Raw genomic sequence first — 26,470 nt, 5'->3', positions numbered from 1 at the left:
AGGGAGCTGTGATGAGGAAGCTGGGGTGACAGAGGAGCCATGCTGCCCTGCCTGGCTGCCCCGGGTCGGGTCGTACATGGGATGCCCACCGCCTCGGGTCACAGATAGCAGGCCCGGATGGCGGCGGGGCAGGCGGGATGGTGCTGACCTGCCCTGCCTACAGTATGCAAATTAGCCGCCATCTTTGTTGGCACTTAATTTGCATGTCACACTGATTAGCCAATGGGAGGTGTAGTGAAGGTATGGTCAATTACCATGTTTGTCTATTATTAGATAGGATATATATCTCTCCTTCTCTCCTCCTCTCTGAAATTAATAAAAATATATTTTTAAAATGTAATTTAAAAGGAAACTACAGCAAATATTAGTTTTAGTAGTTATACAGCAGTAAAACATGAAAAATGAATTGAATAAGTATCAGTGGAAATACCTGTGCAGTTAAGGTCACAGATTGGTAAAGAAGACTAGGAAACAGTTTGTCTCGTTGAGATTCTGTCTCTGATAAAATTGCCTATAGAAAGGGCTTCAGGAATTCCTCTGCATTCACAAAACTCCCATGAGGAACCATAAGTAGCTCTCAGTATTCATCAGATTGAGGGGAGCACATTAAATATAGCCCTGGTTTGAGTGGAGACTACCATCTGGTAATTGAAAGAGTTGATAAATGGAAGAGATTCCCAATGGAATCTATTCTGGGATAAACATTTATTTGGAGGGTTTTGGTTCTGTGTGGATATGCATACATGAGTCTTTGCTAGCAAATAAAAAAATAGAAATATTAGATGAATTTGAAAACTTCCTGGGAAATTTATTAAAATCCTCCCTCAGAATGTTGTCAGTAGTACCGTATACTTGAACAGGAAGTGAATGAGCTGCCTCTCCCAATTTTCTTAGTAGAGTGGGATTGGGCAGAGGAGGGCACACTCATGGAGGGGGCACCCTGCAGAGATGGGACCAACAATTAGATCAGGAATTCCAGGGTTGGAGGCCAGTGGGGAACACATTAGGGAACATGCATCACTGAAGATCAGAGCTGCAGAAAAGAATTATAGGCAGACAGCCGAACCGGTTTGGCTCAGTGGATAGAGCGTCGGCCTGCGGACTCAAGAGTCCCAGGTTCGATTCCGATCAAGGGCATGTACCTTGGTTGCGGGCACATCCTCACTGGGGGGCGTGCAGGAGGCAGCTGATCGATGTTTCTCTCTCATCAATGTTTCTAACTCTCTGTCCCTCTCCCTTCTTCTCTGTAAAAAATCAATAAAATATATTAAAAAAAAAAGAATTATAGGCAGACAAAACGAATGGCACAGATTTCCTAGGTAAGGGACACAGACACAGTCAGGAAAGTCAGCACAAAGCATAACACAATGCCAGAAGGTGAAGATCACGCTAAAACAATCTTCTGTAAACACATCCTACAAGTCAGGGGATTAATCATGTTGGGATCCCCCAACCCTGGGTGAGATAAAGGAAGTAAAAAATGGGAATAAAGGAGGGTATTGAGGGTCACTTCCTCCTCGCTGACTTTCACTTCATCCCCACTGGCTTGTTTTCATGCTGTCTCTCAGTGGTTCCCAGTACTGGCTGCATATTTGTCCCCTTGGGAAGGTCTTAGAAAATACCCAGGCTTGGTCCCAAACTAAACAAATACATCAGAATCTGGGAGGTGAGGCCCAAATGCCAGTATATTTTAGCCTTCCAGGTGATTCTAAATGTCCACTGGGAGGGAGAAGGCACAGGACTATGTGGAATATGAAACACTGTGCAATTATCCAGTAAATATTTGCTTAATTAGAATAATCCATTTCACAAATGTTTGACCCTGCTAGATTCTGGGCGGTTGTGGGGAGGGAGCTGGGTCTTTTTGCTTCTGTGTTGTTAGGCCATTAGGATGCAGGCTGCCTCCAAAGGAGATGTAATTGCATTGGACAAATTTCCAGCAAAGGCTGAAGATGCCTTAAGGAGCTGACAGCTAGGATGTTTTTCTGGTTATTCTAGCAGCTCAGCAACATTTTTGAAGGGGGATCTGAGTGGGTGACTCTCAGAGCATCTGCCATAGTCCACATCTCGCACCCTCAGATCCATTCATTTTTTAAGAATCAGGAGTGTGTCCCTCATGACTGATGGGCCTCCCTTCCTGGGAGGATAATTGAGAAGAAACATGTTAATGGGACAAGCTATAGCCCTGTTGCTACAGCTGGTCTTGGGCTGCAATAGATTGTCATTTTTCCTCTTCTGCTACCCATTATAGGTTAGCCTTGTTCTCAGCTTGAACCTCTGCTGCTCTCTGGGGCATGCATGACCAGGACCTTCATCCCAGAGGGTCAAAAGTGGGCAAGGGAGTACCAAGAGGGACCTGAGTGAATTGCCTGGATGCAATTCACATTATGCCTCATAACTACTTCCTTATGATGATCAGGGTCGATTAGTCTTGCCAAGATGGTATTTGCTCTTCTTGGCTGCTGATGCCTTGGCACAAGGAATCTCCAGTGCCCAGGTGGCAACCACAGCTTACAGTTTCGTGGAACCCCTGCTTTGTTTCCTAGGGAATGTGTGCCCCTTTGAGGATCGGAATCTTTAAACCCAGGGAGCCAGAGTTTCAGGGACGGAACGAACACAATCCCTAAGTGAGGCATTGGAACTGAATTTGTATTCATTTCCAGGACTGCCACACAAATGGCCACAAACTAGGTATTCTATCAGAGTTCTTGAGGCTAGCAGTCTGAAATCAAGATGTCCACAGGATGAGAATTAAGGTAAAATACTAAGGAGTGGTCAAATTCTAAAGTCTGGACATTAATGTACATTAACCTACTTTTCTGAGAATAGAAATTGAATTTGGCAAAAAGTCATTCCATTTTCTTTACTTTTTTTTTTTTAAACAATAAATACCAAGCCATGGACCTAAAAGGGGGAATGTGTTTCCATACAAAGTTTACTTTTTAAATATAGAACTCATCTTTTTTATTCATTTCCCCACAACACCATGCAGGTAACATAAAATTTTGTGAAACTCTGGTGAAATTATTAGACTCTCCTCTCTTAAAAAAATTTTTTTTCACATAGTAGTGAATTTTAACTGTTGTTAATTTGGAAATATTGTCGAGAAGAGTGATGAAAATGTCCATTTATTTCTAAAGTATAACAAATGTTTAGAGCAGGACTGGACATTCTGGTTAAAATCAAGCCATCCAGACTTTTATAAAAATTAGATCCCAGGTGTTTTCTTCTTTCCCTTCCATCCCCCAACCCCTGTTCCCCTCTTACTCCTTCCTAGTGTTTTTCCAGTCTCTTTAGTCTTGAATCACAAACTTCCTGTTGGCTAAGCACACTCATGCATAATCTGTATGCCCTGAAAATTGGATCATGCCCACAGAGCCTTGGGCATGTTGCCTAGTACATAAAACACGTGCAGTGAATGATAAGAGTAGTCATAGTCTCTCTTAATACTATTATTTACCTTAATTCAAGAACCATAATTAGTAGGTAATCTTCTATTTCACAAATGAGGAAGCTGAGGCTCTCAGATATTAATTAACATGCCTAAGGTCACACAGCTACTATGGAACGCAAGTTGTGGTTTAACTCCAATGCCAGGACTTTCATTATTAGCTTTACAACTAGTAAGAGGAACCCACATTGAAGTATGACCATTAATAGAGTGAATACTCCTCTCCTAGAATATTTGAAGATTGATTTTTCAGGAAGACTTCTTTGTATGTCTTGTGTGTATTCAGGACCAGAAGCTTGCTGAACTAGTGCAAATATTCTAATTAATGCAGAGTTTTAAGGAATAAACAAACAATCATTGAAACAAGCTCCACATTTTATTTCCTGTACTGAACTAAATGTAGTGGTCTTTCTAATTTTGCATAAATGCTTTTCTTGATTATCGGCCAGTAATTCCATTTTTAAAATTTCAAATGCAGCAGTACTCAAAGTTTTGTTGTTACTTCAATGCTCCAAGCTGACTAGTTTAGAAAATATAGCACAGCTGAAATTAGCAGTGACTTTCTTATTTTGCCTCCCAAAATGGTAAATCTCTGTCAATTGAAGGAAACCTTATTATTTAGCTTAGAAATGATTGCATTTGGAAGTTTTGAAAGATTAATTTTTATTCAATTTTGAAATAGTCTGCTGACAAGTGAGGCTCTTTAGTGGCAATAATTTCACGGGGAAATAATTTACACTGGACAAGATTAATTCCTTTGCCATTCCTGTTGCTGGCAATCTCTCTATAAGAAATCTTATACTTCTGGGCAATTCCATGCGATTCATTTCCTTGTTAAAAGGTTAAAAATATCACTGCATAAAGTGTAAGGGAAAAAGAACCACTTAACCAAAAATGTTAGTTAAGAAAGAAATTTATATTAATCAAAAGACTTTTAAAATCAATGGGAGTTTTACATATATGTATGTATGTATATGTATATATACACACACATATACATACACATACACACACACAGGTATGTTTATGCTTTTTTCTTTTTAACTAAATTTTGGGTAGAATCAGTATTCTAAGATTTAACTTTAAATGTCTTATTTATTACACTAATATTTCATAATTTAATTGCAGCTATAAGAGAATGTGAATATACATGGAGATGACAATTTCAATTATTTACTCACATATGTTAATATACATTTCTGCCTCTCATACATATGTATGTGTGTATTTACCTTTGTGTTTATATATTAATAACATATATGAGTTTGAGTTTAGCTTCACAAAGAACATATACAAAATATTTTAAGAACAGAAAACAGTATTTAAATTAGAAATTCCTTTCCCTGCTTAACAGAGAGTCATCAAATGCTTGCTATTTATTATGAGAGCAGAAGAATAACTTTTATTCATTCTTGCTCTGATGATAGTTTCTTGCATATATGGTTATATTTGGTGATATTTAATACATCTATATATATAAAAGCCAAGTGACCAGAATGACCAGAATAATTGGAATGACTGGCTGCTATGTCATGCACTGTGGCCGGCCAACCTCCCGCGGCCCCTCCCCCTGGCCAGCTGGCCCCCATCGGGCCCTGATCGGGGCAGGCCTAGGGACCCCACCTCTGCACAAATTCATGCACTGGGCCTCTAGTTTACTAATAATAAGATTAAATGTGGAGAAACTGAGTTATAAATCATGTGAAAAGTACATTTACTTGTTTCTACAGCTCTGGAGAGCATGGAAGGATATTATTATAGAGACAATGTTTCCGTGGAAGAATTTCAAGCCCAAATAAATGCAGCCTCATTGGAAAAGGTCAAACAATACAACCAGAAGCTCAGGTACGTAATTATTCAATGGTGGTGAAGGACTGGGTGGCATGGGAACTAGGTGGAGGTGGGAAATGGGGGAAGAGGGGACATTTGTAATTCTCTCAACAGTAAAGATAAAAAAAGTTTCTGTTTCTGTATTTTGACAGGGACAGATAGTGTTTTTGCCCTCTTAAATTATTCATTATATTAGATGATTCATGATATTTCTTTTGATATAAAGTTCTCTATTTAGGGTTTACTATTTCAAATATTCTAATGGGTACTAATTTTCTAAATAAAATAGAAAACTTGTTTGTAAATTTCCATGCTATGCTTTTAATTTCTGTTGAAGATCTAGGGATTAAATATTTAGTAGACCATTTTCCGGGGGAAAAGCATTGATGTTTACAGTGATGTCCCTAGGACAGTGATGGCGAACCTATGACACGCGTGTCAGAGGTGACACGCGAACTCATTTTTTTGGTTGATTTTTCTTTGTTAAATGGCATTTAAATATATAAAATGAATATCAAAAATATAAGTCTTTGTTTTACTATGGTTGCAAATATCAAACAATTTCTATATGTGACACGGCACCAGAGTTAAGTTAGGGTTTTTCAAAATGCTGACACGCCGAGCTCAAAAGGTTCACCATCACTGCCCTAGGAGGTTCAGTGGGTTGAGGGTAAAATAGTTTTGTGATGTACCATTAAGCAGCTGGCACCCTCACAAAGAGAGAAGCATATGTTTAACACGGAAGATATGAAGAAACATGTACTTGGTATCGGAAAAATATCTACTTTCAAACACATCTGATGTTAATGTTTGCATTTTAATATGTTGTTTTTCTCTCTCTAAAAATGTTACTGGTACAGTGATCAATGGCAGAGAAAATTAACCACAATGTGTTATAATTTAGCAGCTTTAATTTTCAACAAATTATTAACATCCCTCTTATAAATGACTTAGAGGCCCGATGCATGAAAATTCGTGCAAGAGTAGGCCTTCCTTCCCCCAGCTGCTGGCACTGGCTTCCCGCTGGCAGGCAGGCATCCAGGACCCAGACTTTGCTCTGGCCCCTGCTTCGTCCAGGAGGACTTCTGGTCTAATTAGCATATTACCCTTTTATTATTATAGATTCTGCTAACAGATTGCCTTTTAAAATTGCTGATGACAGCTTTTCTTTTTAAGAAATTATATTTTTATTCCACCTTAAGCCCTAATGACTCAAAAACACTATTGAGACAATATTTTGGTTTTGTTCATGATATGGCTAAATGGTGAAGACAATTCCTAAAATTCCTGACAAGGAAGGGGGGGAGGTGTTGGTTCCTGTGGTTATGACTGATGTAGGCTTTCTTTCACTAAAAATACTTTGTCTCCCTACCCCAGCTTTACAAAAAACTATCCCTTTTTCTAGGTTTTTATTTTGACTTTTTTTCCAGCATTTTATCATCTTCTGAAGCTCTAGCCTCAAAACCCTCAATATCGTTTTCATTTCTCATTTTCTCCTCTTCCTAAAATGTAGTTGAAGATCCTGATGATTCTGAGGCTGCCCCAATTTTACTGCCTTGTCTAGACTTTGTTACTAAAAGTCATGTAATATATATATATATATATATATATATATATATATATATATATTAACTGCTTTCACAGGAAAAAATAAAATTGCACTGCTAACAATTTGAGTATTTGCTAAGAGTGAAATTTTAAATAGTTTGTCTACTGATTAAAAAATACTGACTTTAGAAGCCTTAAGTTCAATCTTATGAAAATCTCAACATTGAGTACTGTCTTCACAAAAGAGAAGTTTTTCCCGCATAACTGATAAAATATATTCTTAGGTTATCTTTCAAATAAAGACATGAAATGAAAGCATTTGTGTAGAACAGGTGGGCCTTGAGAGTACGTCCCTGGAGTCCACTTTGAGAAAATAGTCCTAGACCATTGCTATGGCTCCTATCTGGTCTTTCTCTAAGAACCAGTGTTGTGTTATTTACTCAGGAATTTGCTGCCAGATAAGAAATTTAAACCTCATCTTACCATGTCCTTATCCTGCTCAGAGCATTGGGTGATTTCTTATTGCCCCCTCAGGAGTCATAAGCTCCTTGGTATGGCGGTCCAGGTCTTTGATGACTTGACCCAAGATTTCATTGTTCTGCCTGCGCACCAGCCATGCTGCACTTGCCCCATGTCCAATCATGCCCTGTCCTTCCCTTCTTCTGTGACTTCTCACTTAGCATCTGCCACCCCTGTGTCTGTTTATAAAACTACTCTTTATATGCTCCTATGTCCAGCTCCAGCAGAGTCTCCTCCATTTTTATTACTGGGCTGGGGTGAGGCCTGGGCATTAGAACTTTTTAGAAGTCCCCTAGGAGGTTCTAATGTGCAGCTAGAATTGAAAACCAGTTCCCATAGTTCCAGGAGTTCTCGAAGGATGATCCCCAGACCAGCAGCCTCATTATCACCTGCAAACTTGGTAAAAATCTCGTGGTGGCCCTGCGATCTGTGTTGTAACAGGGCTTCCTCGTGATAATCACGCACACTCAAATTTCAGAACCACAGCCCTGAGCTGAATGGATGTCACCTCACCCTTGCACTCTTTCATTTTGCTTCATTTGTGGCTCGTACAGAGTTCGGTGTTTCTCCCTGATGATAAATTACAGATGTACAGATTTCTCATCTTCTTGAATCTTGTTTTTATAGTTTATATATAAATATATATGTAATATATATATGTAATTTTACAGTTTACATTCAATATTTACAAGCAGTTTACATTCAGTATTATTTTGTATTAGTTTCAGGTGTGCAGCATAGTGGTTAGACAATCATACACTTTACCAAGTGCCTCCCCTGATATTTCCAGTACTCTCCTAGTACCATCCATATCCCCATGACTGCCTTGTCACTACTAATCTGTACTTCTCAATCCCTTCACCTTTTCACCCAGTCCCCCAACCCTCCTCCTCTCTGGCAACCATCAGTCTGTTCTCTGTATCTGTGAGTCTGGTTCTGTTTTGTTTGTTTGTTTGTATTGTTCTTTAGATTTCACATGTAAGTAAAATTTATTCTTGTATAGCCTCTTTGAAATGAAGGATAAGTTGATTGGTATTGTCATTGTGCTTATCAAAGTACTTTGTGTAAGAAGTTCTCCATACTGTAGAGTCGTTGGAAAGTTTTTACTTAATTAGCTTCTATTGCAAATAATATTCAAAGTGGTTAAAGTTCTCATGAGACAGTAATACAGTCAGCAGAGACCAACTGGCTGGTCTGACCATGCCGGTCTCCGTGGGAATACGGGCCAGGCATTCAGAGCACCTGAGGTGTCCTTCCCACCTGCATCAGAGCCCTGACGCTGGTGGCCAGAAGGCAACCTGGGTTAGTTGTGATCCTCAATAGATAGTGTTAAACCAGCAGACATGTTTGACACTATGTCTAAATTATACCCTTCTCTGCCAAATCAGAGTTCTTGATTGATTGTCCTCTGATTATTAAGAAATAACAGCATGTAAAGTATCTAACACAATTTCTAACCAAGAAACTCAGGAGCAAGGGCATTTTTATTCTCTACCTTCACCATCTTCTAACTATTTTATTCTCTTTTTTCTACCCCAGGCTTTCCTTTTTATTCATTCCCTCTGGACACGAGCCATCATTTCCATTAGCCTTGTTCTTTCCTGCCTTACATAAATGTACTTTGCCGTTACCAAACTCTTTCATTTTAATGCATCCTGGTATGGCCAAAAGCACCACTGCCTGGTGACCAGTGAGATAAAATGTAATGTCAGTGTGAACATTATTCCCTGTATGAAAGTACTCCTTTCAATTAGAGGGTTCTAGATTATTTTTAAGTATCATTTTTATTATAAAGTCAACAGTAAAATAAAGCAGAAAAATCAAAAGGAAACAAGTTGTACATTAGTTACTGAGGCCATTTATCATTTTTGTGATGTGTCAGCTTCAGACTGAAACTTTTTAGGGTTTATGTTTCAGGGTATCTAAATGTAAATTCATCATCCTTTCAGAAGGAAGACAAGAAAATTACTCAAAGCATATATTCTCTCAAGCTGTGCCTTTGCGGATATGGATTGGCACATTTTCTTTAAAAGAAAGTTTTTAAAGGGCCAAACTATATTTGATATAAGTAGAAAAATGATAGAGATTTTATTTGTGTTCACAAGGAATGCTACCCAAATACTAATCTCAGAGTCATATATTTTGAACAATTTTTTCAACTGAAAAAAAAATGTCTGGTTGGAAGTTTTGGCTGTTCCCATGATAGCACCTCCATGAAATGTGCCATTTCTCTATATTCTGAAGGGGGGCAGGGATGTCATGAATGCATTCTCCTGGTGTGAGATAGATGTGAAGGATGGTGTGGGCTTACTGCCATTTCTTGTTTTTAAGTACAACTAGGAGTAGTGTGAGGACATAAAGAACCTCAGCCTTTACACCTCATCTCCAGTCCTAGCCCCTGTCTCCATCCCCATGTCCTTCTCCCCTCAGAGCCTTCAACTCACAAAACACTGTTTCTCATTCCTTGTTTAGATAACAAATGGTGTTTCCAAGCTTGAAATGGAAAATTTTGGTTCTTCTATTGATGAGCAGCTGTGGAAACTTCCTTAACTCAACAAGAGTATGGATTTAATAAATCTGGGAGAGAGAGAGAGAGAGAGAGAGAGAGAGAGAGAGAGAGAGAGAGAGAGAGAGAGAGAGACCATTAATCAGAATATAAATAATTCTTTATCCTTCGGTTGTTTTTCTTAATAAATCTGTGGCTTTAGAGTTATTAAATGATGGGGTTTCTTTTTAAATTAACCGGAAACATTCCAGATGCATATTTATCTCCTCAATAGCAGTTTTATATTTATTTTCTAGTTTGTCTTTCAGGTGGATTCTATGTTTCTATACCTTATGATGCATCCATATTTCTGTTGCTCTAAGACAGGCTGTGAACTAAATGTGTACATCCAGTTTCTTTCTGTTTTCAGAGTTGTAAATTTTGTTTTATATGAGAAGTGATTGTTTAATAGCCGGAGAAATTAACTAAATTTACAAAGAATTTGAATTAATTTATAATGGCTGAATGTTTTCTATACTTCTTTCCTATGTGTGAAATATATAAAGGCTCTGATATTTACAATGTGTAAGTTATACCTAAGTGCCAAATCCTCACACAGTGTAATCGTAAAGGTATTGCTGGATACTTACATTTACTTCCCCAATCTTGTATTCCCACCAAGTACTAGGGACAGCTCTTCACATTGAGCGCCTCCCAGTAGACAAGATTGTTACCTTCCAAGAAAATTTTGCCTATGGGTTATGATAAACAACAAACAACATTTTTAATAACAATTTGTAGCAATGTGTGGAAAAAAATAATGTAGGAAATGTGTAAGGTGCTACACATGTGTATAAGAAAAGAATCTGTCTTAATTGGAGGCAGGATGGGGTGATGGTTGAAGGTTAAAGGAGTGAATTATTTGAGGAAGTATGATCTTTGTGCAGCGATCTTCTGAAAGAGGAGTTGAAGCTACATTGTTCAGGGGAGAGGGAACAGGAGATAAAAGTGTGGGTCGAGGGGTATGTTTTAGCAGAGATAATAGCATGTGTGAAAATCCTACAGGGGGAGGAGAAATAATAAAGTGGTATGAGGTTGGAATTCAAAAGGAAGAGGGGCATGAAACAGGTGTGCAAATAGAATCAGCATGTCCACCTGTACCTCCTTTGCTGTCAGTTCTTCTTCAGCTTCTTTGAACCCAGCTATCATTCAGGGCATGTGCTTCGGGTCCATTTCTATTTGGTGAAAGAGTATAATTATTTAAGACCCATCTCAAATTTATCTTTCTGCAGGAAGCCTTCAGGAGTTATTACAGTCTCAGCTGGAATTAATCACTTTCTTCTTTAAAACTTAATAACCTCTTGAATGTCATTTGTTTTAGTCTGACGTGTGAGTTATTTACCTGCCTTACTCAATGCATAGGAGGGCAACTGTGTCCTGGTCAGCTCTGTGCTTGGTATGTAATAAGTGCCATAAAAATTGTTGAATTGAATTGGAGATCAGATTAATTTCAGTGTAATAGCCTTCCTTTTTGTGCTATTATTATTTTATTGAACTTATTCTAGCATCCAGTCTACTTTTTATATCCAGAAAATTCTAGGCCATTTGAAGGGCACAGATGCTGGCTCTGTTGGAGACCGCTCTCAAGAAAACTCATCAGCATAGCCAAGGTTCATAAATTTCACATGAGACAAGAGCAGGTAAACTTGAAGATATAGTGACACTCTTAAGAACAACCTATCTTTTCTTTATTTGAAAATCACTATAATTCTATTAAATGTTGCCACCACTACTTTCTGAGCATATGATCTAGCAGCATTTACATATATACATGTAACCTTATTTCATTTATCTGCACTCTGCTCATTCTTATCTGCACGCAGACTAATTCATTTGACCTTGAGGAGTTGTAATTATATCTAATATTTACTTCTACATTAGAGGAATTTTTAATACAATCATTCGATAAGAGCAGCAAATAAGATTTGAATTACTTATCTCAGTGTTTTCACATGCTATGGTAAGTCTTTTATTGTGATAATATTTATCAAGGATGAATAGATACCCTGGCTGACAAGCAGAGGCAGACACTAGTAAAATCATCTTCAAAAAGAAACCTTCGAATTACTTCTGTCCCTAAGCTAAGAAAAGCTGTTGTTTTCACCAAAGCAAAGGGAAGATCAAAGGATTTTGTGCCCAGAATTTCCTTTGGAATAAATGAGAGCTGAAAATATTAGAGATAAAAATAAGACTAACCTGAAGATTCAGTTAAGGAAATATACTCTGTGAGGAAAAATTGTCAGTGCTTACAGAAGCAGGATTTATTTTTATTTGTAACTGCTGAGTTTTTTAGCCTGTTACAAGGACAGTCCGTCTTTAAAAAATGTATTCAAGGCATTCTGGTCAGGTTCTTTGAGTGTAAGTTTTTCCCTACTGCTTTTGTTTAGTTCCTTTTGCTGACATTTCAGACTTCTGTTTGGTGGATGGACCACAGAGGGTGAATGAATGATTATGCATTATCCTCTCAAAGCTTTGCTCCTGTACCAATCAGGAAATTTAGCTCGGGCCCAGAACTTCTGATTCAAAAAACATAATTGTAACTTAGAAGAAATTAATATGGACTTACTAAAAACCATTATTTGTGGGAAGAACAGAGTGTTATGTTTTGAATATTAGCTGTCTAGTTACATGGACCTTACAACTTCAATGGTGGACAAAGTTCTGTTTTATATAGATCCAAGTTTGTGAGATTCTGTCAGTCATTTAGAAGAAAATGAAACATCTTTGCTTGTTTTTTTGGTAATTTTAGCCAGACTGACTCTAATTTCAGCTGCTCTGGCCAATTCCCACCCATCTTTCCCTACATGGGAAAATCCATCCTCCATGAGGTCTTCTTTCCTCCCATAAGTTAGTCTTTTTCTTTATATTCCTTTCTATGCCTACATTATAGACTTCCTCACATCATGCTTTATATTCATTTGATGAATATCTGGTTTTCCTTTTTGATTTGTCTTTTTCTTTTTTATTTACCCATTGTTGACAAGGTATCTACTAACAGATGATTAATGAATGTTTGTATGTATATAAATGCCCCAAAGTTGGGGCAACTAGATGAGAATAGAAATGGTGGTGGATTCCTGAGTGACATGGTGACTTTAACAGAATAGCATTCATGGAGAACAGTATGGACTCTACTGTCACTGCTGACACGTCTTCCTTTTTGAAATAGTCTTTATGTTTCAATAATATTTATTGTGTAATTTAAAATATATTTTTATTGATTTCAGAGAGGAAGGGAGAAGGAGAGACAGAAACATCAATGATGAGAGATAATCATTGATTGGCTTCCTCCTGGAAGCCCTCTACTGGGGATTGCTTCTGCAACCTGGGCATGTGCCCTGACCAGGAATTAAACCATGACCTCTTGGTTCATAGGTCAATGCTCAACCACTGAGCCATGCCGGCCCGGCTATTGTGTAATTTATGCAAGTACAGGACTGTGTACAGCATTGGGATGCAGAGATGAATCAGACAGTATGCCCCTGACAATCTTAAAGGAAAGGAAGAGGAATTGCAGTATACAGGTTATTTTGAAACACTCTACTAAACACTATGGTAGAGGCAACAGGATGCCCAGGGAGTGCAGAAGAGACTTAGGAAAGACCTAGGAGTTTAGCAGGGGCAGTTCTGACAGATGACTGCTAGTAGGCTAGTTGAAGGAAGGGAGAGAGGCTCCTTCAGGGAGAGGGAACAATATGAGCAAAGATATTGCAGAACCATGATGGGTGAGGAAGGGTAGAAAGGAAGCAGGAGGGGTGGGCAGGAGCAGACCAAGGGGACCTTGGAACACCATTTCAGGAACTTAGCCTTATGCTGTTAAGAGAGGTGATTGGCTTGTGAGTTTTAAGTGGTGCAAGTGGCGGGGTCATGCATTTTAAATTGAGCATCCTGGTGGTACCATTGAGGACAAATTAAGGATGAAACTAAGAGCAGAGTCAGAGAGATTAGTTCGGAAGTTATTGAAACAAATGGAAATGGAGAGGAAAGTATTGATTTTAGAAATATTTAGGAAGTAGGAAAATAAAAGTCTTGTTAGAATACATAGTGTGTTGAGAGGGAGACAGACACTTTGGATTGGGTGCCTGGATCATTATCTGATGTAATGGCAAAACCAGAGGAGAAGTTCCTTGGGGATTGGGAGTGTCAGGATACTGAATTGAATTGGATTTGAGATGTGGGATTGCTATCTAAGAGGCTCTATCCAGTAGGCTGGGTTCACCAACAGGGAGGTAATGGTTAAAACCAAAATAATGCCTGAGAGTTTCCAGACGATAGCACCTCACACACAGAGAGGTTCAGCGAATTGCTCAAAGGCAGGCAGCTGGCTCCATGGGAGCTGAGACTCACGCTAGGTATTTTCAGCTCCGAAGCATATGTTTTTATACCAGTACACCATTTCTTCTCCCAACACGTGAACGATCACAGGATTATGTACATGGCTTGGGAAGTGATTTAATGCTGTTGTAATTATTTACAAGCATTAAAAACAACACAAATATGTGAAATCTTTAGGTAAAAAAAATGAGAATTTCTAAGTGTTTTAAAGGGCAAAGAAGCATCCTGATTTGTTGTTGTTTTTTTGTTTGTTTTTTATGGAAAGATTTTGTTTCATAGCTGTAGAACTAGAAGAGATGAAAGAGACCAAAGTGGAAGAAAAAGGCAAAAGAGACTGAAATCATTGTAATTATATTATTAATTAATTGAAAGCATCTCTAGAGTCTGACTATGAATCAATCTCACTGATGTATGCGTCTCATAGATGATTCCACACTCTCAGGAAGGGGAATTCATCTGCATATGTTTTAAATGCCATCAAAATGCGTTATCAGCCATGTTCCTCACCTCAGATTTCAATCAAGTGTTGCAATATACACTATGTAATCCTATATAATAAAAAGCTAATATGCAAATTGACCAAACAGCAGAATAACTGGTTGCTGTGATGTGCACTGACCACCAGGAGGCAGATGCTCAATGCAGGAGCTGCCCGCTGGTGGTCAGTGCGCTTCCATGGGGGGTGTGGGGGGGGTGTGGAGCGCTGCTCAGCCAGAAGCCGGGCTCACGGCTGGCCAGCGCAATGGCGGTGGCGGGATCCTCTCCTGCTTCCACCAACTAGCTGCATGACTTGGGGCAAGTTCTTAATATCTCTGAGCCTTGATGTCCTTACTTGTCCATTGGAGCTAGCGTTGCTTTTGAGGTTGCTATGAGTAGTAGCCAAGAGGAGGTTTGTGCAGATCTCTATGTTCACCAAATGTAAAGAGTAGCAAAGGCTTGTTTCTGAAGGTGGGTTCCATGGGGTTCCTGCAAAGAAGCTCATTGGAGAATAAAGTTAGTGTGAAGGGCTTCTCCAAGGAGCTCGGTGCTGGGCCAGCTGACCTCACTTCCCAGTGGGGAAACCATAGAGGGCACTTGCATGAAACAACTATGCAAATGGAACTGGAAGAGCACGGAGATGCTCAGGAGAATAGCCCAGATTTCATACCAGAAAACTGTAAGGATAGAAGTGATTGTGGAGAACTATCCAGAACTAGCCTAGCTGTGCTTCAGTCCTCGGTGTAGTCCAGGGGTGGGCAACCCCTGGCACGCATGCCAAACATGGCACGCCAGTAACTTTTGCTGGCACGCGAAACCCTCTCTTATAATCTTCCATTTGCAATTTTTTTTCTTAATATCAACTTTTTTATTTTTCAGATAAATTCAGTGTAGGTGCATCTTAGATAAATAAATAATTTTACATAACAAGTTATCTTAAAGACCATAGACATGGATTGACGAGAGAGGGGAAGAGCAATTCTATGCCTCTGCCTTAACTCTCCCTGCCTTCCTAGATCCGACCAGTGTTTTGGTTTCACCCACATGCGCTTGTGAATCTTTGTTCTCAGTGATGAATTTTGTTAAGTCTCGTAATAGGAGTAGCCTGATGGATGAAAGTAGTAGCTCGTGCATATCTCTGAAGGTCACGAAATATAAACCTGATGTAAAATCTCTGTCATCAGTGATGCAGCAGCAAAAGTCCCACTGATAATATCAAACGGAGTCATAAAGTTTTCTGTCGGACTATCAGTGTACATGTATACATTAAAAAAATAAATGTATTTTTCATCATCATATACTGTGTTTTTGTCGCTCGAATGAATTTTATTATTTCTTCAAGGTTCTTCACATACGTACACCTTAAGAGATATCAAGTAGGTGTAACATGTTCTCAAAAAATTAGGGTTGGCACGCAGAAGAATTTTGAGTCAGAGATTTTGCTGGTTTTGGCACGCACTCACAAAAAGGTTGCCCACCCCTGGTGTAGTCTAACGACAGGAAATGTGGTTACCCAGCTCTGCTATGAATGAGGTTGCAGTATGCTTCTCCAGCGAGAGCACAGGGAGCAGGGACTTTTCATGCCAGGTGTAATTCAAATGGGAAGTATCAGGCTCAGCTCTGCTCCACTGAATTTGAATACTACCAGATTCTTTTGGCGATTAATAAGGAAGTGCCATGAGTCACTTTTGCTATTCTGCAACCAAAAATAAAAGTTGAGTGATACTGTGATTCTCTATATCCACTCTTTACATATACTTGACCAAACACTGCATAGACTGATGCTTAAAGTTTTCAGTGTGAGAAATAAGCTAGTTTCTCCCTTAGGGCCTACGCTGCGTTGGCATGGCAGCATGGCTTACAGGAGAAAATGTACTTCTAAACTCTTCCCATGTTTTTCTTACTCTCAGAGTATGGGAAATCCAGTCTCTCGGAGATAATGTTAACGGGAGGAAAGATAAGATTTAAAAGCAATTTCTTAACAAAACTCCAGTGAAATTTGTATTGTCATCTATAAATTATAGATAAATGTTACCAATTTTATTTCCTGGTTAATTATGTCAAACCATTGGTTTTTAAAATTCTGATTGGTAATTAAGGTGACTGTAGAGTTGATAAGTTTTAAATAAAAACAAATGCTTATGTTTGATTTCTATTTTTATACAGTTTGGGTTTACTAGTATACTCTGGTTTACTAGTTGACACTCATTGTGATGTGGCCTTGCTGTCTGTGACTATTCTGCAACTCACACATAAACAGGCTTGCTATGCCCTGCTCAATACGACAAGTGCTTTTGAATGTTTGCATGTTGACACAATATATATTTTTATGCAATTTCTAAATTCCTGCTGGCAACTTTTTTACTTAAGTCTGCGAACCACATTTTGAGTGGCACTGAGATAGAGGAATAGGCTGGCATTTAAAATAATGGTTGCTGGTGAGAGATGTCACTTTGGCCCTTCGTGTGTGTGTGTATTTCCTAAATGAGGATGGACGTTGTAAAGTGAGCTCAGGGCAGACCCCACAGGAGTGAGAACAAGCTTGTCTTGTGTCTGGGTAAAGAAATGTTATTGGAAAAAAACACTGGGACGGGGCTGCTCTGTAGTAGAAAAGCAGATTTAGGGAGAACCAGAATTAGAGGAGTTTCTATTTTCCCATGAAGAAAGGCTGCTGGGGCGTCAGGCTCTTCAGACACTTACAGGGATGGAAGGACACGTTCTCACCTGACTTGCACACGTGTTCCCAGCTGCCGTGTACACGTTCCCTAGTGAACTAGCTTTGTCTCTTGCTCATTGCTGTATTCCTAAAACAGGAAACAATGCTTCACACCGCAATAGATGCTCACACAGTATTGGTTGAAATAATTGAATAAAAAGTATTAAGAACATGCCCTTATGTCCAGAAAGCCATAGTGTAGGATGAGTAATTGTTATTACTCTCAACTGTTGCTGAATGCCACAAAGATTTCAGGAAGGTTGGACAGACTCACAGTAGTTCGTTGACAATTGGGACAAGGGAACATTTCTTTTAAGTCTCATGCCTTTTACCCCTTCACTTTCATCTAATTCAACAAAGCAGGATCCATGACCAAAAATGGTATAAGGCTCGCTCTCTTTCTGCAATATATACATCTAGCAGGTGCAGGAAGGACGATCACCCTAGCATCCTCATGAAAAGAGGGACAAGATGAAAGTGAAGAAAAGGAGTGTTTGAAAACCAGAGAGTAGGATTCTAGCCCAGTATTTTCTGATTGAAGGCCATCAGAAGGAGAGTGAAATGTGGTCAGCAGCAGCCGTAGGGAACATGGGTCCATCCCCACCACCTCGATCCTGTTTTCAGAGCATAAGGGAAGTCTGAGAAGAGTGCTTTTCTCAATGTGGGAAGGTACTGTCCTCTGTGGTCACACGACTGTCTTGTTAACCTTCCTGCAATTCCTCACCCTCCCACCCCCAAAACTCAAGTAGAAGTAAAAATGGCGCTGTTAATTGATAATAGGCGATTCTCTAATGACAAGCTCCTAAGATGCTCTGTTTTTGACAAGCCAAAGCACACATTTGCCCAAGCAAATCCACATTTATCTCATTATTCAGGATTTCTCTTACTTTAAGTAAAACCTAATCTAGAGAAATCAAGGCTAATGCTTATGGACATGGAAAGTGGTTGGGATGGAGGTGCAAATTAATGTTCTCCTCCCTCCTTCCTCATCGTGTGTTTTTACCCATATGTGAGCTCAGGTTGAGCCTGTCGGGTGACACCCCCTTGGACAAGAGGTCAGTATTTTTTAATGCGAACTTATGTAGAAGTAGAGATGACTCTGGCCAAGTGAGAAATTTCCATAATTATTCTAAATATAGCGATGATCTCATAAGCAATGACCTGGAAAAGAAACAAGAATATAGCAGAGATCTGAGCTGAATACTATAGTTATTCTTCCCTGTGTTGTATAAAACAGCAGGGGCTCTTATGCCTTTGTCATCTCTCTTGGGAAATTGAATATACTCCCACATGCCCAGAAAAAGGAGGGGGGGGTAGCCCCAAATGAGAAGAATGTCATATTTGTCATTGAGTTAACCTTTGTATCTTCAATGACAAAATTAATAAATTTAAATATTTTAAATCAAGCTGTTGCATCGTCTCTCTTTGTTTGAAAACCTGGCCATCATGGGAGCACCAGCCTGTTCCTATAGAGCTTTGATCCATTTGACAAAGCTTTTACGTGATTCTTAAATTAGTATATAAACTTGATTAGCTCTACACAACTAGTCTCTATGTTCCCCAACTAATTTTCTTTCATGGAAAACATCAATTCTTATTTCCATTACCGTGGTCTTGTTATGAATGCTGAATGATGCTTTTCATTTCTAGGGTCTCTTGAAACTCTAAATTCCCTAAATTTTCACATTTTGTGTATCACACATTTCTTTCCATGTATTCTTTTTTTGCTGGTAGCTAAGTTTGACTTTGTAGTGCTTCTCAACTGCTTAACAAATGAATTACAATTTTTTAGTTTGCTACTTAATTTTGTCACAATATGATCCAGCTGACTTGCCCAACATTCTCTCTCCCTACCTTACATGAACCTTGTTTTCAGCCAAATTGGCTCCATCCACTCTATGTCTGTTCTGTTCTTCCATGGCATTGCCTCTACTTGAAATGATTCTTTCCCATTTTGACCTGTCCAGGATTCCTTCCATGGGTCAAAGTCCAATACTTAGGTTATATTCTTACATGGCCTTCCTTCTTTCTCTTTCAGGTATATCCCAGTGACTTTCTGCACTTTTTAATTTACCTCCCAACACTCTACCTTGCATTGTAGATACCTGTACACTTGTCTTTACTATTAGATTGTATGAAATTAGTTTGCTCAAATTAGTTTCATTGTAGTTATTAGATTTGGATGGGTTTATATCACTACTGATAGTACTTATGACATTATTACTTCTTTCATTGGTATTTTATTCTATAGGGACTAAATGAAAAAATGTGATTGTAATGTATCCATTTTCTATGGCAGAGTTAATTTATAAAATTGTGACAGTGAAGCCTGATGTAATCAAGCATGAAAGGAAACTTACTGTTCACTTTCTATAAAATAAGAGCAGCACTTTCCAAATGGTCTCAATAGGATTTGCTATATTGGGAAAAGGATCATGACTTCATTCTTACTAGCCTCAGAAACTTAATAAACTACGGTCAGTTTTGGCATTAATCCAATTTTACCATTAACTTTTTCATAAATTTTGATTAAAGAGCATGGTAAGACTTGCAATTAAGGGAAGTGCATTAGAAATTCATTTCCTGTCCACAGTTTGTCATATTCTGAAAAATACTGAAATTCTGTGAATACCTGCAAACCATAGGGATGTTAAACTATCTGGCTGAGCACGTGTGTGTGTGTGTGTGTGTGTGTGTGTGTGTGTGTGTTTCTGATGGGGAGTACCTAAAATTACCTGCAGCCTCAAGTCCAAGTTTTTATTTTAAGAAGTAATTGACTAAAGTATTTGTTGTCTGTGTAAATTTCATAAGAGTAACAAGGTGGCCATATTTCATGGTCATTTTTTCTAAATGTCACCAGCTCACAGATGTATTTTATAATAATTTGTTGCTTTTTATAATCATTTGTTAACAAATAATTAACTACTTGCTCAAGTCTGAATCAATAACATATCTAACTCTGAATTTGTAGTTGGCCTTTCTCTTCTAAGAGTATTTTCCAGGATGCGGTTATATCACTTGATTTTTTTTTTCTATTTTAGTTCTGCTATATAGCAGCTTAGGAAAGATAAGATTGTTTCTGAATAAGGTTTCACTTGATGTGGGCACTTATTTATTTTAAATCTATAAAAGTTATTTTTCTGCTGATTCTCTTCATCAAATATGTTTGTTAGAAGATGTTGCCCCATTGAAAAGTGGAAGATTTCTGCCAAGTCAATTTTCATGAATGTAGCAGAGTTAGATCAACATGACCCTCCTGTTAACTTTTCTTTTTAAGGAGCATTTCCTTCAGAAAGCAGGTAGAGTGCCCAGTGTGGCCAGCTGTGGTGGCAGGCTTCAGTAGTGAAGTTTTCCTTGGTGTCCTAATGATCCCTGGATTGCTTTTACAGAATATTTTTCTCCCCAAACTATTCAGGGTAGGGAAGAGCTGCCGTTTCCACAACCAGTGCACCCGAGTAAGCCATTTAAATGATACTCTTCAACTTTCACCCAAAAAAGTTTCCTTTCTTTTGAGAACTGAACCTCTGTTTGTGCAGTGATTGCAGAATTATGTAGATGCCAAATATCTACCTTAATTTTCATTTTCTACATGCATCATAACATGTTTGAGATGGCCTTAGGGGGAAACTGGACACTTTGGCTTAGATACCTCCTACTGTGTGCACTTGAATAGTAGTTATTGCATAAGCCCTGTTTGCTGACCACAGCACCGACCACTTCATACTCACTGATTAATCTTCAACATTATGCTATTGATACGCAGGGCAATTTTAATATCCACTGTAAAAATGAGGGGCTTGAGACCCTGGGGGGCTAAATAATTCATTGACTTGTGTGCTCTTTTTCTACCAAGCACACATGAGGAGGCATGAGGACATCTGATTAGGTGTCTGTGTGGCTTCCAGCTTTGAAGCATCACCTACCTCTGTTCTGAGTGTATAGTGATGCTGGATAAAATGTGAAGGCAGAAAATGTAAAAGTCACAGCTGAGGTCACAATTTATCATCTCAGTGACCCGTGAATGGAAAGGAAATGGGAGCAGTTCTGTGTTGAGGCCTCTGGCTTGTTGACCTCTGGTGGTAGACAGAGGGTTCTGTACAACTTGTTAAGGAAAATGAGGAATTGAAGTCATTCCACACTAGGTAGAGATCAAGAGCCATCCCCACAGTTTAAAAGCAGGGTGTAGAGAAGGACTCTTCCACTTCTGAGTAAAGGATGAGCTATCTGTTGTCTACGGCTGCCGGAGACTGTAGCTTTTATGGACTAGAGATGGAGAAAGAAGCGGACATGGCCATTAAACTAGGAACTAAACTGGCTCATGATGTGACTGGTAATAATCCAGATGTCTGCATAATGTGATACTCCCGTCGCCAGTACGAAACTGTTTACAGATGCGGGTTCTGGGCAGCAAATGAGCACAGAATCATTTGTAAGAGAAAGATGATGAGAGATGGGGGATGGAGCTAAATCAAAATAACAAATAAAACTAAATTAAAAATCCTCCCACTTCAAATGAACTTGCAAAAACAAAATCCCAAAGAGCATGAAGAAGCCTAACACTAAGAAAGAGCCAACGAAATTTCCACTGAAAACAAATTTGACTCAGAAGAAATTAAAATGTTGAAATAGCCTGGCAAAATATATTTTAGATGTTCAAAGTATAAGCAAAGGATTGCAGCCCATCAAAAAAGGTAGACAACCTTGAAGAAAAAGAAAGCCAGTTATCCATTTATTTATTTACTTACTTATTTATTATTTTCTGTAACTATTTTTCATTGGATTCTTTGGGGGAACATTGGCTAGTACAATTATATAGGTTTCAGATATACAAATCTAAATACATCATCTGCATCTGGTATTGTGTGTTTACCACCCCAAATCAAGTTCCTTTCCATCACCGTTTATCCCCCCATACCCTATTCTACATCCCTCCACCCCCTGTTCTCTCTGGTAATCACCATACTATTGTCTGTCTATGAACTCTTTTGTGTTTGTAATCCCTTCACCTTTTTCACCCAATTGCTTATTTACATTTATTAAGTCCACACTATGTTCCACCCAGTGTTTTAGGTGCTAGAGAAGCAGCAATGAACAAAAGTAAACCAAACTCATCCCCACATGGAGAGTTTACATTCTCGTGCTTTCAGTGGTAGAAATGAAATAAGATTAGGCAGAAAGCTTGGAAATGAAAAGATAATCATGGAAATAAAATTCTCAGAAATGCTAAACTCTTTACTTGACTGTTTTTTTCACTTGGAAGATATTACTTAGTAAATTACCTAAAATGCAATAATTGCAAAATAAAATCTTTAAAAAAAAAGTGTGCACGGTCTGAGTATCTCTCTGTGTGTGGAGAGAGAGAACATGAGATTATGTAAAAAGATAGTAGTTGAGATTATTTTAAAGTTGAAGATAAGACTCTTCAAGTTGAAAGTGCACTTTAAGATTCTGTCTGGATAAATAAAAATAAATCAATGCCTAAATATTTTGTGGTCAAACTTTAGAATACCGAGGATAAAAAGAAAGTCTTAACTTATGAGAGAACAAATAGACTAGGCCCAAAACAAAAACTAGTTTGAGAGCAGACACCAAAGCAGTACTGATGGGGAAAATGTACTGTCGATCTAATTCTAGAACTCTGTGTCAGAGCATACCACTGACTGATGCTGACCAAAATACTTATTGAACAATCACCTTCTTGGGGAAGTAAGCCTAGAAAGAAAGTGTGGATTTAAAGAGGGGGGAAAGTAAATAAAAACAGCTATTCTTGGGTGCCTCCATTTAGGCCAACCATATGGGTGACCTTCAAGTGTGGAAGTATTAAGTGCCAGCTTCGGGTGGTGCTGCCCTTTGTGAGGGAGAGTTTTGGACCAGATGTGAATGGAGAAGGGTGAGCAACAAAGGGCTTATCTGCACCTGTCAAGTTCCTTTTCTTTTTAAGGAGAAGCAAAGTGCAAAATGCTAACATAGTTAAAGCATGGTGGTGCGTGCAAGGGTTTTCACAGCGTTCACCTAAGTGTGTACCTGTATAACTGAAATAAAAAGGTACTCAGAACTGCAGGAGAACATGACCTTTTAGTTTTAGGCACAGCAATCAAGTTTATAAAACAGCCCGCCATCTGGTAATGGGGCCAGTTAAAATCCAAGTCTTCATCAGGGCTCACAGGGCCCTACAGAGCCTGCTCTTCCAGCCTCTTCCTTAGCTGCTCATTCATTCATTCTGACCGAGCTCCAGCCGCATGGCATTTCTCTGTACCTCACACAATTCAAGCTCGTTTCCTCTTCTCATAACAGCAATCCTCTTAGAGAGTTCTTATTTCCTTCAGATACTGGGGAAAGTCTAGAACTCTTTAAAATAGCTTAAATTCCTTTGATCTTGCTCTCCATCCTGTGCTCTTAGTAGATATTGACTCAAACAGGTAAATGAAACTATTGTCATGGCACTTGATGGACATTCCACGTCTGTCCTTATAACACTTTGTCCTGAGCTGAACACTTCCCTGGGTTGCTTCGAAAGTGCTATGTACCCAGGACCAACAGGCAGCTGCGGGATTCAGGATGAGGGAATAATTTGTCTGTAGACTTGTGTACCGAGCACACTCGTGCATTTTAATTTCTCTCACAATGAATGATACTTTATTCTTTGGATTCTTACAGGGCATTTTATTTGGACAAGTCAAATTCACCACCCAACTCCACATCCAAGGCTGCCTATGTTGATAAGGTACAAATAGAGGATAGCATTTATTTATGCTTTACCGTTTACATAGCTCCTTTCCTCAATTTTTCTGCTGTCTGTTGTTTTTGCAGTCTCCAATTTTGCTAACTCCATAATAAAATATTTTGGACTATTCATTAAAAGTTATAATAGCTCTGAATTATATTCCAGCTAAAAGGATTTCTTAAAAAAGAAAGACTCGTGGACAGACAGTATGGTGATTGCCAGAGGGAAGAGGGGCTGGGGGGAGGTAGAAGAGGGTATGGGAGGATAAATGATGATGGAAGGAGACTTGACCTGGGGTAGTGAACACACAGTACACTATACAGATGATGTATATTGAATACCTGAGACCTTTTTAATTTTTTAAACCAATATCACCCCAATAAATTAATGAAAAATAAAATCGATAAAAGGATTTGTTTCCACTAACCATGTTGAACTTTATGTTCATCCCTTTGTTCTGTAGCTCCTGAGGCCTCTCAATGCCCTGGATGAACTTTACCGCCTGGTAGCCTCGTTTATCAGGTCCAAGCGCACGGCGGCCTGCGCGAACACAGCGTGCAGCGCCTCGGGCGTGGGGCTGCTGTCCGTGTCGTCGGAGCTGTGCAGCAGGCTGGGGGCCTGCCACGTCATCATGTGCAACAGCGGCGTGCACCGGTACGTGAGCGTCCCCGGGGGCTGCACCATGCCCACTTTCATTTAGTAGTTCTGGTTTACCCTTTAGCGACAGGAAATTATAACTGGTAGCATTCAAAGGACAAATGTATCTGGGAGAAGATTTCGGAAATTAGATAATTCTTACACAGTATTTCCTGGTTTTAGTTCCTATCTGTATTTTCTGTGACTGTTCATACAAATGAATACAGTCCCACATTTCTATCATTGTAGCCCAGAATATTTTCACCCTTTTATTTATATTATAATATTTATACTTTAGGTACAAAGTTATTCATTGCCCTTATTCACTGTAGGAACTTGCTTGGTAGGACACTTTTCATTGCATTCAGTGGGTTAGATCCCTATTACACAATTATTGTGAGCTGGATGCAGCCTTGGGGTTACTACCACCTTCCTGCTCCTTGCAAAATAATAGTCCAAGAGCCCAGATAGTATGTTGTTCCTGAACATATAAGGGGACACTCAGATGGGTCCTAGTCAAGTGGTTTGTCTTCAGCAACTGTGCTCTGTATGAATTCATACGGCTACATCAGATGCAAAAGGTGAGTGGACAGCCACAATTTAAGTTCTTTTTTATAAGCATGCGTTCCTCTTCTGTCATCCTTCCATTTTCACAAGGAAGTGAAACCATGCAGGTGGGAAAATAGGGAAGAATTTAGTTCTCATTGTCATCTGAGTGGACAGAGAACCTTCTGTCATCTGTCATTGTCTCTTCTTAGTTCTAGGCCAGTTAGATTTGAGGATGGTGGTTATTATTTATTTAAATGCACTTGGTACTTAACTCATGCAATGGACTGCAGTTGATGCTATTGGCTGTGTAATAAAGTGGTGATGCTCATGTTAGAGACATAAAGTATGAACAACAAACAACAGAAAATAATAACAAAATTAATAATAATATTACTATAACATATAGCAAGAACAATTAAAAAAACACAAACACGAGTAAATCTGTACTACTTGTGTACAGAAAATGTAAATGACCCAGGAAAGTTATCCATAAAACACAAGATCTCTGCGATGGTTAGAACTGGGAAGTTTCCATGGAGAAGCTGATGGTTGAACTGGGTTTTGTTGCATCAGATTGAAGAGGTAGAAAAGGGGAGAAAGATGATTCAAGGCAGCAAGTGTTCATGTGTGAAATTCCGTTTGACTTGGTATGCCTGAATTCTAGTTTTCAAGTCCTACACAGCATGTTTTGACTTATGCAATATGGCAAGACTTGATTTTTCTGAAAGGAACATTACATTTTTTTGGTTGATAGAATATACAGAATTTCCCTCTTTATTTTCATTGCCGGGTACTTTGTGCTCTATTGCAAGCTTACTAAGAGATTAATTGAAAATGTTGTCTGTAACTGAATATATAAAATTAGTTCATATTTTTTATAGCAGAAAAATTATCTCTCCTTTATGATCAACTTGTGTTCATTCATTCTGGTCCTATTAATTCACTCATTATTCATTCACTCAACAAATATGTATTGAACACCCATTATGTGCCAGCACTATTTTAGTGGCTGGGGATACAATATTGAAAAAATAAAGACCCTACTGTCACACAGTGTTCATTGTGTTGGGGAAAACAGGTAGTAAAGTAAACAGGTAAATATGTAATATGATAGGTGAAATAAATGCAAAAAAAGATTAG

At 38.8% G+C, this 26,470-nt stretch overlaps 1 protein-coding gene across 2 annotated transcripts in view; it reads left to right on the top strand.

Annotated features, from left to right (window-relative positions):
- Positions 1 to 26,470, top strand: part of PREX2 (phosphatidylinositol-3,4,5-trisphosphate dependent Rac exchange factor 2) — a 214,732-nt gene that overhangs the window by 163,556 nt on the left and 24,706 nt on the right. For both annotated transcript variants that reach the window (XM_059672950.1, XM_059672949.1), the window contains exons 35-37: positions 5,182 to 5,296; positions 24,079 to 24,145; positions 24,609 to 24,799. In XM_059672950.1, the coding sequence (XP_059528933.1) occupies positions 5,182 to 5,296; positions 24,079 to 24,145; positions 24,609 to 24,799 (373 nt within the window). The remainder of the gene's footprint in view (positions 1 to 5,181; positions 5,297 to 24,078; positions 24,146 to 24,608; positions 24,800 to 26,470) is intronic.

The sequence above is a fragment of the Myotis daubentonii genome, chromosome 17, assembly GCF_963259705.1.
Source record: "Myotis daubentonii chromosome 17, mMyoDau2.1, whole genome shotgun sequence".
Classification (NCBI taxonomy): domain Eukaryota; kingdom Metazoa; phylum Chordata; class Mammalia; order Chiroptera; family Vespertilionidae; genus Myotis; species Myotis daubentonii.
The sequence above is the reverse complement of the archived record's forward strand: the minus strand, read 5'-3'. Positions and strand labels throughout refer to the sequence as shown.